A 12,945-nucleotide genomic window follows, 5' to 3' on the forward strand; every position below is an offset into this window, starting at 1 on the left:
GGCCTCCCTTATACTAACCCTGGGAGGAGAGCGGTTTCCACGGGGTTAAAAAAGGGCAGATGAAGATTCAGGACTCCTAGGTTTAATTGCAAGCTCTTGATGGGACTGGGGTCTAGTGGATTAGAGCAGGGCCAGAGGTGGAAGTCATGACACCGGAGTTCTGTTCCCAAGACGGGGGTGAAAGGTTGAGATGGGACTTGAAAACACAGAGAATCTCATTGGAAAACCACAACACATTTCCAGTACTCTTAAAGTGTTCAGTGGCTTACATCCTTGCTATCCCCAATGTGACTGTGCTGGGGTGGACTAGGCCCAAAGGCCCCCTGCTGGAGGCCTCAGGGTCCTACCACACCCATCCCAGACCTTGGGAGACTCCAATCCACATAAAAAGTCTTCCTGGGGATGTTCAAGATGCCATGTGAGCAATGGCTGCCACCTGTAAAGAACTGAGTCATGCACAGACATGTGACTTGCCCATGTGACTCCCAATTTCATTTTGCTGTAATTTTCCACAGTAAGAACAAAGACCTTGGCTACACTTGAGAGTTACAGTGCAATAAAGCCGCCCACAGCGCTGTACCTCACTCCCCGTCCACACTGGCAAGGCATGTACAGCGCTGTATCTCTGTGGCTACAGCGCTGCAGGTACTCCACCTCCCCAAGAGGATTAACAGCTGCTGCGGAGTGGCTGAGATGCTGCTGCTCCAGTGTAAATGGGGATTAACTTTATTACGCAGTGATTGACCTCCGGAAACTCCCCATAATCCTTTTAACTGAAGCTTCCTCTCTTTGTTTTGTTGTGATTCCTCTCTTTGTTTTGTTGTGAACTCCCGACGCTCCGTTTCTGGAGCTGCTTATCAAAAAACAAACACAGCTACTGTTTGCTTTGAATGAGTAGAGGCAGGCAGGGGGGCTCCCTTTGGAACACCCACAGCTAATGTTTGCTTGAAGAGAGAGGAGGCGCGGAGGGGGAAGGGGGTTGGGGTCCGTTTCGGCGAGCGGCTGCTTATCAGATCTATGAGAAAAAAACAAACAGCTGCTATTTGCTTTCAGTGAGTGAGAGGGGGTGGAGGAGGAAGGGTGGTTGGAACTTACAAGGCAGCATGCTGACACTCTCAGCACTCCAAAAACCCACTCTCTCTCCCCCCACGCTCCCTGTCACACTCCACCCCACTCCCCACTTTTGAAAAGCACGTTGCAGTCACTTGCATGCTGGGATAGCTGCCCATAATGCACCGCTCCCAATGCCGCTGCAAATGCTGCAAATGTGGCCACAACAGTGTGCTGTCAGCTGTCAGTGTGGACAGACTGCAGCACTTTCTCTACTCAGCTGTACAAAGACAGGTTTAACTCACAGCACTGTACAGCTGCAAATGTAGCCATACCCAAAGGTATTCTTACACCAGGAAGAGACTATAAAAAGCTGCTGCAGCTTCTCCATCTTGTCTTCAATCCTGCTTCTGACCTCTGGAGGGACTTTGCTACAAACTGATGCTCTGAACAAAGGACTGAATGATCCATCCCAGCTGTGGATGTACTCCACAGACTTGATTTGAACCTGCAGTTTATTCCATCACTGCTACAAGCCTGAATCAAGAACTTTGCCATTACTGTATGGAATTGATTCCATTTAACCAATTCTAGCTCTCATCTATATTTCTTTCTTTTTATGAATAAACCTTTAGATTTTAAATTCTGAAGGACTGGCAGCAGCGTGATTTGTAAGTAAGATCTAACTTGAATATTGACCTGGGTCTGAGGCTTGGTCCTTTGGGATCGAGAGAACCTTTTTTCTTTTATTGGGGCATTGGTTTTCATAACCATTTGTCACCATAATGAGTGTCACTGGTGGTGATACTGGGAAACTGGAGTGTCTAAGGGAATTGCTTGCATAACTTGTGGTTAGCCAGGGGGGTAAAACCAAAGTCCTCTCTGTTTGGCTGGTTTGGTGCCTTAATAGTAAAGGAACTCCAGCCTTGGGCTGTAACTGCCCTGCTTTAAGCAATTTGTCCTGAATTGACTCTCTCAAAGCCAGCCTCGTTACAGCCAGACACCTGGCAATGCTTCAGTTCTATCAGTTTATTGATTGGCCTCAGTGACTGAGCAGTTGAAACCTTCAGGATCGCAGCAAGGTGTGCATCAGATAGTTGTGTTCGGTATTTTGACTTGTTTATATTCATTGTGGAAAAAAGTGATGCTGCCTCCATGGCTGACTCTGCCTGGCAACAAATGATGCTGCCTCCGTGGCTGACTCTGCCTGGTGACTAGCGATGGTATCTCTGTCCCTCTCCCCTAGCCAATGGGAGCTGTGGGGGGCAGGGTCTGCAACAGACAAAGCCGGCAGCGTGGCTGCATCGGTCTCTCCTCCGTGGGCAGCAGTGGGGAGGTTCTCGGGCCGCAGTTGGCCCGCAGGCTGGGACTTTGAGACCCCTGGACTGGGGGAACGAGGAGTTCCTGGCTGGCTGCAGGAGCTGAAAGGGCCTGGATACATCAGTCTTCTAGCAGGGACCACGGAAGTAAGTGGTGCTCCTGGGTAGCTGCAAGGGCCAGGGGCGGCTCTAGCTTTTTTGCTGCCCCAAGCACGGCAGTCAGGCTGCCTTCGGCAGCACACCTGCGGGAGGTCCCCAGTCCCGCGGATTCAGCGGTATGCCTGTGGGAGGTCCGCCGGTACCGTGGCTTCAGCGTACCCGCTGCCGAATTGCCGCCGAATCCACGGGACCGGCGGACCTCCCGCAAGCAAACCGCCGAAGGCTGCCTGACTACCGTCCTCACAGGGACCGGCAGGGTGCCCCCCGCGGCTTGCCGGCCCAGGCACGTTCTTGGAGTGCTGGTGCCTGGAGCCGCCACTGGCAAGGGCTAAGGCAGATAGTTGCTGGCAGGGATTGGGGAAATGAGGGAATAGCTTCTGGCTGGCTGCCAGGACTGACTTAAGACAGGGAAGTGCCCCAGGGAAATACAGTTAGTTAAAGGGACGTGTCACATGGCTGCTATTTAGAGAGTCCCTGGGCTGGGACCTGGCGTACTGGGTGAGCCTGGGTCTCCACCCCCCCCCCATCATGGGGGTGCAGACAGGCCTAGAGAAGGGACTGTTCATGGAACTGTTACCTCCAGAAGGGGGTTGAACTGAGACTGACCCAGCTGGAGAGCTGGGGTCAGAGGACTAAAGGGCAGGTGAAGAGCCCTCAGGAAAGAAGGCCTGGGGGTGATGTTCCACCCCAGAGCAGGAATATTCACATGTAAGCTGGCCAACAAGGGTACTGAGGCCCTGTTGGTCAGACTGAGGACCAGAGCCTGGGGAAGACTACAGAGACGTTGAAGCCTGGTGAGGGCTACAGGACATTACTGAAGGTTTTGAGATAGGCCTGGTTGGACAGTGTACCCCAGAAGGGAGGGGCAGTGTAGGCAGTTTGGCCAGAGGACTAAGTCACTAAAGACCCGCCAAGAGATACATCGGCCAGAGGGGGCACTCCTGAGAGGTGGGTGGTGCCCTGCTGAAAAGAACTGAGTGATTGCAGGCACCCTCGGCCAGAGATAGGGGGCACTAGCGAGAGGCAGGTGCCGACCCCGTTACAGTGACACAGTAATTGCTTTGCAGGTTTCAGGTTTTACTGCATTTAGGGAGCACAGAGACTGGCAGGCAGGAGACAAATGTTCAAAAATGATGAAGAGAATAATGACGAATATAACACTTAACATGACGAATGTGAGGATTATCCATTCTTAAAGTGAATACACAACACCAGCAGGGTGAAACTGGCAGATAGTTCTTAATGAAAGGACACCGTTTGAGATGGCTGCTATTTGTCAGAGAGGGGAGATGACATAGGGGCAGCAGAAGGTGGGTGTTGTGGCAAGGGGTGGTAATACTGTATAATGGGCACTAGGGGCAGCAGAGGATGGGGGTGGGGAAGTGGCGGCTATACTGTATAATAGGCACTAGGGGCAGCAGAGGGTGGGGGTAGGGAAGGGGAGGCTATACTGTATAATGGGCACTAGGGGCAGCAGAGGGTGAGGGGTGGGGAAGGGCGGCTATACTGTATAATGGGCACTAGGGGCAGCAGAGGGTGGGGAAGGGGCAGCTATACTGTATAATAGGCACTAGGGGCAGCAGAGGGTGGGGTGGGGAAGGGGCGGCTATACTGTATAATGGGCACTAGGGGAGAGCAGCGTATGATGAGGACATTTCAGCCCAAGATCCCTGCACCAGAAGAGGCAGCAGGAGAATCCGAGGGAATCGGGAGTCATCTCCTCATTGCCCCGTCAGATCTGGCTCTCAGCAAAATGCACAGGGTGCTCATGCTCGTCGCAGGCAACGACGATCATCCTTGAGTCCCGGGTCGCCCGGTACTGGCAGTTGTCGAGGGGTTTCCCTCCATGCCAGGTGCAGGTGGTGACCTGGAATGGTCTGAGGCTCTGGCGCATGGCCTGGCCAGTTCTGGTTACATAGTTCCTGCCTCCATGGCTAGTGCAGATGGCTTTGATATCATCGCTGTTTCCATGGACAAAGGTGTTTGTCTCCTTGCAGACTTTTGGCCCAGGATTTCTGTCCCTCCTCCTGTCCTCCTTCATCATGTAGCGCATGCGGTTGTTGCAGTAGCGGTCATCACGACCCTTGGGCTTTGCATCAAAGTGCTGAAGGAGGAACCGCTCATACTGCTCCTGGCTGGCTGATGCTCCCAACAGCACCAGTGCAGAAGCCAGTAGCAGCAGCAGCACGGGGGTCACTTTCAGAGCCATGGCACCAGCCAGATGGTCCTGAGGACACATTGAGAGATAAGAACGTCAGAGTGGCCATACAGAGTCAGACCATGGTCTATCTAGCCCAATATTTTGCCTCTGACAATGGCCTGTACAAGAGCTTCAGGCAGAGTGTACAAAACAGGGCAATTATGCAGTGATCCACCTGTGTACATCATATCAATTGGATCACCCTTGTCCACATGCTTGACCCCCTCACAGAAGTCTAGTAGATTGGTGAGGCATGATTTCCCTTTACAAAACCTGTGTTGACTCTTCCCCAACAAATTGTGTTTATCTATGTGTCTGATAATTCTGTTCTGTACTATAATTTCAGCCAACTTGCCTGGTACTGAAGTTAGGTTTACCAGCATGTAATTGCTAGGATCACCTCTGGAGCCTTTTTTAACAATCAGTATTACGTTCACAACCTTCCAGTCATCTGCTCCAGAGGCCGATTAAAATGATAGGTTACATACTGCAGTTGGCAGTTCAGCCATTTCATATCTGAGCTCCTTCAGAACTCTTAGGTGAATCCAATTTGCTCCTGGGGACCGATCACTGTTTAATTTATCAGTTTGATCTAAAACCTCCTCTATTGACACCTCAATGGGGGATGGTACTTCAGATCTGTCACCCCAAACGAATAGCTCAGGTGTGGGGAAACTCCCTCACATCCTCTGCAGTGCAGATGGAGGCAAATAATTCATTTAGCTTCTCCACAAAGGCCTTGTCTTCCTTGAATGCTCCTTTAGCACCTTGGTTGTCTAGAGGCCCCACTGCCTGTCTGGCAGACTTCCTGTTTCTGACGGCCCTAAAAAAATGTTGTTGGTACTTATTGTGTCACTTAACCTCTCTGTGCTTCTGTTTTCCCCTTCTATGAAATGTGGCTGATGCTCTTACGCCTGGGCTACACTGGAGGGGGGAATCGACCTAAGATACGCAATAACATGAAGGGCAAAGGGGTCCAGGAGAGCTGGCTGTATTTTAAAGAATCCTTATTGCGGTTGCAAGAACAAACCATCCCGATGTGTAGAAATAATAGTAAATATGGCAGGCGACCAGCTTGGCTAAACAGTGAAATCCTTGCTGATCTTAAACGCAAAAAAGAAGCTTACAAGAAGTGGAAGACTGGACAAATGACCAGGGAGGAGTATAAAAATATTGCTCAGGCATGCAGGAGTGAAATCAGGAAGTCCAAATCACACTTGGAGTTGCAGTTAGCAAGAGATGTTAAGAGTAACAAGAAGGGTTTCTTCAGGTATGTTAGCAAGAAGAAGAAAGTAAAGGAAAGTGTGGGCCCCTTACTGAATGAGGGAGGCAACCTAGTGACCGAGGATGTGGAAAAAGCTAATGTACTCAATGATTTTTTTGCCTCTGTCTTCACGCATAAGGTCAGCTCCCAGATTGCTGCACTGGGCAGTACAGCATGGGGAGAAGGTGACCAGCCCTCTGTGGAGAAAGAAGTGGTTCGGGACTATTTAGAAAAACTGGACGTGCACAAGTCCATGGGGCCAGATGCGCTGCATCCGAGGGTGCTAAAGGAGTTGGCGGGTGAGATTGCAGAGCCATTAGCCATTATTTTTGAAAACTCATGGCGATCAGGGGAGGTCCCAGATGACTGGAAAAAGGCTAATGTAGTGCCCATCTTTAAAAAAGGGAAGAAGGAGGATGCGGGGAACTACAGGCCAGTCAGCCTCACCTCAGTCCCTGGAAAAATCATGTAGCAGGTCCTCAAGGAATCAATTATGAAACATTTAGAGGACAGGAAAGTGATCAATAGACTTCAGAAAATATTAGAGATTCTCCCAGACAAAGACATTACCATCCTTATGGGAGATTTTAATGCCAAAATTGGACCTGACAACACAGGATATGAACAAGTCATGGGGACCCACGCTCTGGGAGAGATGAGTGAGAATGGAGAGAGATTTGTGGATCTGTGTGCACTTAACAACTTGGTCATAGGAGGTAGCATCTTTCCTCACAAGCGGATCCACAAGAGTACCTGGGTATCGCCAGCAGGCATGATAGAAAATCAGATTGATCATGTCTGTATTAGCAAGAAGTTCAGAAGATCTTTGCAGGACGTAAGAGTTAGAAGAGGAGCAGACGTAGCGTCCGACCATCACTTACTGGTGGCCAGATTGAAGCTGAAGCTGAAGAAGAACTGGATAGACGCGTCAGATAGAAGAATGAAGTTCAACGTTAGCCTTTTGAAGGATCATAAGATCAAGGAAGATTTTGGACTGACACTGAAGAATAAGTTTTCAGTACTACAGGATCGGTCTGAGGAAGAGGAAGACAGTGTATCCAACAGATGGCAGAAAGTGAGAGACACACTTAGGTCAGCATGCCAGGAAGTGCTTGGAATTAAGAAATATCAGCAGAAAGAGTGGATCACAGCAGAGACCTTGACTAAGATAGAAGATAGAAAGAAGAAGAAGGCAGTAGTTAATAACAGCAGGACTAGAGCAGCAAAGGCTAAAGCGCAAAAAGAGTATGCTGAAGCCCATAGAGCAGTGAAGAGGAATATTAGGAAGGATAAGAGAGATTATGTGGATGGACTGGCAGCAGAAGCGGAGCAGGCAGCATACAACGGTAATATGAAACAGCTGTATGACATCACCAAGCGACTGTCTGGAAAGTTCAGCAAACCAGAGCGTCCCGTCAAAGACAAGCAGGGAAAGTCTATAACAGAAATAGAACAACAGATGAATAGATGGGCGGAGCACTTTGAGGAACTCCTGAATAGACCAGCACCATTAAATCCACCAGACATTGACCCAGCCAACGAAGACCTTCCAATCAATTGTGATAGACCAACCAGAGATGAGATCAGAGTCCAACGGAGGGCAACAAAAATGATTAGGGGTCTGGAGCACATGACTTATGAGGAGAGGCTGAGGGAACTGGGATTGTTTAGTCTCCAGAAGAGAAGAATGAGGGGGGATTTGATAGCAGCCTTCAACTACCCGAAGGGGGGTTCCAAAGAGGATGGAGCTCAGCTGTTCTCAGTGGTGGCAGATGACAGAACAAGGAGCAATGGTCTCAAGTTGCAGTGAGGGAGGTCCAGGTTGGATATTAGGAAAAACTATTTCACTAGGAGGGTGGTGAAACACTGGAATGCGTTACCTAGGGAGGTGGTGGAGTCTCCTTCCTTGGAGGTTTTTAAGGCCTGGCTTGACAAAGCCCTGGCTGGGATGATTTAGTTGGGAATTGGTCCTGCTTTGAGCAGGGGGTTGGACCAGATGACCTCTTGAGGTCCCTTCCAACCCTGATATTCTATGATTCTATGAACTTCAGCTACGAGAATAGCGTAGCTGAAGTCAATGTATCGTAGGTCGACTTACCTCGCGTCCTCACTGCGCGGGGTTGACTGCCAACGCTCCCCTGTCGACTCCGCTTCCACCTCTTGCCACGGTGGAGTACAGGAGTTGATGGCAGAGCGATCGGCGATCGATTTATCACATCTACACTAGACACAATAAATTGATCCCTGATAGATAGATCACTACCCGCCGATCCGGCAGGTAGTGTAGACGTACCCTTAGTTCCAGCCTCACCTTAGCCCTTGAATGCCTCGCCCATCCCCACGGTATCAGGGCATTTTGCAATCTCCTAATCTAATACACCTGGAGTCTAGACTTTGGATTGAAAAGGAGACGTGGCTTGTTTGTTTTATTTCATACAAAGCAGGAGTCCTTGACTCTGTTAGCCAAGCAGAGATCAGAAAGCTCTGCTGTTGACACAATTATTTTTGTTCTCAGCTTTTTCTAGGGAAACAATGACCCTTGATCTCTTCACTTGGCAGGTAAATAGAGGAAAGATTGATTTGAAGTCCTCTCTTTCACTTTCCTTTCCTTCTGTGGTTGTTTCACCCTAGCCACATTTTAGACTATAGGAGCAGGGAGGCGATTTGTATACCGTGTTGGTGGGAGCGATGCTGGCGTACTGTGAATACAGCATCCAGTTCTGGGGTCCACCTTCTGGAAAGGATTTTGAAAAATTGGAGGAGAAGCAGAAAAGAGACACAACAATGATTTAAGGGCTAAAGAAAATGCCTGAGAGTGAGAGATTTAAAGTGCTCGATCTGTTAATGTATCTATCTAACAGCAGACTGAGAGGTGATGACAGTGTATAAGGACTTTCCAGGGAGAAATCACCAGACAGTCAGTGTCTGTTCAATCTAACAGAGAATGGCAGAGAAAGAACCAAGGGCTGAAAGCCAGACAAATTGAACTTAGAAAAAAGGTCCCAGATTTTAATGGTGAGGATGAGGAATCATTGGAACAAATGACCAAGGGGAAGAAACTCCACCTTTTCCATCTCTGGCTGGCTCCAATCCAGACTAGACAGCTTTGTGGAAGGTACTTTAGCCAAACACAAGTGATTGGGCTCAGTGCTGGGGTAACTGGGTGAAATTTTCTGGCCTGTGATATACAGGAGGTCAGGTTAGATAACTGAATGGCCTCTTCTGGCTTTAAAATCTAGGAATGGTTCTGGTGGGAGGCAATTCACCGAGGGTGGTTCAGAGTGTGAACACCCCAGCTCTACTGGGCTTCTTGTGGAAATGGGTGAGGAAGGGATGCATCAAGGCAAGGACTGGTCTCAAATTTCCCCTTGGGTTAGACAGTGGATCCCAACCAAAAACTAATCCCCAGAGAGATCCCCCACTCAGAACTGCTTTGTAACCCCCTCCCAGCTTGTGCTTCCCCAAAGGTTTTTGAGTCTGCCAGATGCGGGACCTGAGCTGGGATTTTGAAAGGAGCCTTCCAGAGTTAGGTGTCCTAATCCCACAAGAGATCCCCTAACTCCCTTAGGCCCCTTTGCAGACCCCAGCCACAGTCCTCCAACAGTAGCAGCTCACATGCTTGGCATCAGTGGATTCTAAGTATCCCACAGGGGACCCAGGTAGCACTGGTCAGACGGTCAGCCCAGCTTTGCGCAGCATGGGACGCTGAATGTCGCCCTGTGGCGATTATGTCCTCTCAACCCAGTCTCTTCATTCCCCCTTTAAAGAGACACTTTAAAATGAGCAGACAGCCTGAGCTCTGAGCCTCCCTCTCTGCATGAACTGACCAGCCCCTCTCACCTGCTTTGTGTTTTGAAATTCTGCAGCTCACAGGTAAGATCTAAACTGGTGGAAAGTCCTGCTCCAGTGCTCAGAGGAACCACAGTGGGGTCTGCTGAGCCCTCTACTCCAATCACTAGGTGACATATTCTTTCCTACAGGCAGGAGTCCTGAGTCTCAACCCACCCCGCTCTAACCCACTAGACCATACTCCCATCCCAGACCTGGGGATAGAACCCAGGAGTCCTGATTAAAATGGATTCCGCTCCAAAAACTAATCCCCTGGAGTGTGTGTGTGGGGCCGCTCTAACCACTAGACCCCACTCCTATTCCAGAGCTGGGGATAGAACCCAGGTGTCTTGACTCCCAGACTCCCCCTGCCTCACCTCTGATTATTTGATTGATTGTTTTCTCCTCCCAGAGCTGGGGCTAGACCCCAGGAACCCCGAGTTGAAGCCTCACTGTTATAATTCACTGGACTCCCTTCTCATCCCAGAGCTAAGCAGAAAACCCACAAATCCCAACTCCCAGCCCCCCACTATTCTAACCCATAGATCCTTCCCCTTCCTACAGCTGGGTAGAGGATCCAAGTGCTCTGACACCTAATTGCACCTGCCCTCACCACCCGACATTCTGCCCTCCGCAGCCAATTAACTGAGCCATCTCCTCTGTCTATACCTGTGGGATCTCCGGCCTGAAGATTCAGATCAGCTCAGGAACTAACCGTGGCGCGGTCTCCTCCTGGCCAAAGTCCTGGTTCCTCAGCTCCTGTCCCCTTGGGGAATAGATGAGCTGTCTGCAGAGTGTCGCTGACGCTGTACCCCCAGTAGGTGCCTGTTATATAAAGTCTGTGGGGAGTCGGGGGCCGGGAGGGACTCCCGGGCTCAGCTAACACTGCGGAATGGGCAGCATTGTGCAACGCAACCAGTGCCGGTAACGTCAATGCACTGGGTCAGTGGCCCCATGAAACAAACAGACCTTGGAACAGACGCTGACCCTGTTTGTGTCCATTCAGGCCCATAGCGCGGGGAGCTCTCCCCAGCACAAAGGGCTTAGCACAAGCCAACCAGAACCAAGGGGGTCTGCCACCTTGTGATATCAACAGCACATCTCTGGTCAGAAGAGAGGAATAGCTGTGCCCTGTTTTGCTATTTGGAGGGGCTGAGCTATTCCAAGAGACCTAAGGGAATGAGGTGCCCAACTCCCATGGACTAGCCCCAGGGGCTAGGTTCACAAAGGGGCTTAGGCACCTAAAGGCCCCTAGAGCTAAAGGCTGACAAGGAGTTTGGCTCCTGTTGAGGCTCCTGACATCCACTGATTTCATTGGGAGTCAGCAGCCTCACTCCTTGGAGTGTTGCACTCCCAAGTGCCAGGAGCAGGCCCTGCTGGCATTCACAAAACCCCGCTTAGCTGCAGCCAAACTCTGTAGGTGCCTAAATCCCCTGGCACCAGAGTGTGGGATGTGAAATTTCCCTGGGTGTCTACATCTCTACGTGCACACGGTTGCCAGGTGTCCGGACACCTCAGCCCCAGAGCGATTTCTGAACTGCGATGGGGGACGTGTCCTCCACTGTGCTCTTCTGGGGGGCGCAATCCCGTGGGGCTCCTCTGGGACCACCTAGCACCACCCAAAACATACCGGGTGATGGGCACTAGGGGCAGCAGAGGGGGAGAATGGGCATTGACTGGGACCTGGGGATTTGTGTAAGGGACTTGTTTGGAATGGGACTTTTTGTGGTTCAAAGAAGAGCGTCAATGCGAATAGCTAAGGGGAGTAAGGAGGTAGCTGTCAGAGTTCAGTGAAGCTGCAAGGGCAACTCACTCTAGGCTCCCGGCTCCTCAGCCATCACCTCTCCTGGCCAGAGACGTGTGTTTCTCTCCTCCCGAATGGGGCTTTTCCAGGCTGCACAGTTCCCTGCCTATACTGTGATATCCCTAGCCAGCCAGACTGCCTAAACGCCGCGTCTGCTCTTTGCTTTCCAGGCTGCATCCGCGCTTTCCTTATGACATCGAGTCCCCGGGACGATGCTCTGGAACTACTCCGTATGAAGCCAGTCAGGACTCTGGGAGAGCCTCCTCTCTCTGAGCATACTGTATCCAGGGCAAGAAGCTTACACAGCTTCGACCTTCCTGGGTCTGACCTCGGAGCATTCAGCATCCCCTTCCACACCATGCACTTCCCGCAGCAAGTCTGCCTGGATGGGGCTCCTGGGGAAGCCAGAGGGCCCTGCACCCCAACTCTGCAGTCAGACATGGCTCTCAGCCAGCTGGTAACACAGAAGGTTTATTAGTCGACAGGAACACAGCGTAGTACAGAACTTGTTAGCACAGAAATCAGTGACTTTCAGCCAAGTCCATCTTGGGGGGAGGGGAGCCCAGAGCCAGGGCTCTGGTCTCCCCCTGCACCCCAAGCCAGCCGAGACTGACTTGCTTTCAGCTGCCTGGTCCCTGCCCCGCCTGTTGCTCCTCCTCCGGCCTTTGTCTTGCTTCCAGGGCCAAGAGTCACTGGTCGCATCCCCCTCCTGTGTCTCAGGTTATGAAGGGGCGGCCATAGCATCCATGCAGGCAGCTGGAGAAGCCCCTGCAAACGTCACACACACCCCCTTATTCCCACCACCTAGACATTGGTGCAATACACAGGGAAACTGAGGCACACACAGTATTCATGCAAAACAGTAAGACTCACATAGGTTCACATACAACATAACCAGGGAAAATCGCCACTTCATCACATCTCTTCCCCCTTCAAGATTGAACTGAGCGGGGTCACTTTAGCCAGTGACCGGTGAAGTTCAGGCCTCCCTCTCCAGGACAAAGCACCAACTATTACATTTGCACTCCCCTTAACATAGACCACCTCCATCTCATAATCCTGGAAGGACAGACTCCACCTCAGGAATCAGCATTGGCCCCTCTTATCTGGTGCACCCACGACAGGGCAAGTGGTCTGGATACACAGTGTAGTGTCACACAAATAGATCCGGTTGCAGCCTTTTAAGAGCCCATTCATGGCCAGGCATTCCTCTATGGCTGCATAGCCCTGCTCCCAGGGCAGCAGCTTCCTGCTCAGGCACATGATGGGGTATTTCTTCTCCCTTGCATTGGCCTGCCTCAGCACTGCATCCAGCCCTGTG

At 50.9% G+C, this 12,945-nt stretch overlaps 1 protein-coding gene across 3 annotated transcripts; it reads right to left on the minus strand.

The window, feature by feature from the left end:
• Window positions 1-3,584: 3,584 nt before the first annotated feature.
• LOC101942275 (angiogenin-2-like) lies at window positions 3,585-10,725 on the minus strand. 3 transcript variants are annotated; one of them, XM_065565587.1, is made up of 2 exons: window positions 10,536-10,725; window positions 3,585-4,755 (listed from the first exon to the last, which is right to left on the minus strand). In XM_065565587.1, exon 2 carries the CDS (start codon window positions 4,735-4,737, stop codon window positions 4,261-4,263), a length of 477 nt encoding a protein of 158 aa, XP_065421659.1. In that variant the 5' UTR covers window positions 4,738-4,755; window positions 10,536-10,725; the 3' UTR covers window positions 3,585-4,260. The 3 variants fall into 3 exon arrangements, with proteins under 3 accessions (XP_065421659.1, XP_065421657.1, XP_065421658.1); XM_065565585.1 differs by having other exon boundaries at window positions 10,490-10,723; XM_065565586.1 differs by lacking the exon at window positions 10,536-10,725 and adding an exon at window positions 8,091-8,234.
• Between the last annotated feature and the right edge of the window lie 2,220 nt (window positions 10,726-12,945).

This window comes from Chrysemys picta, chromosome 13 (genome assembly GCF_011386835.1).
Source record: "Chrysemys picta bellii isolate R12L10 chromosome 13, ASM1138683v2, whole genome shotgun sequence".
NCBI classification, from domain to species: Eukaryota; Metazoa; Chordata; order Testudines; family Emydidae; genus Chrysemys; species Chrysemys picta.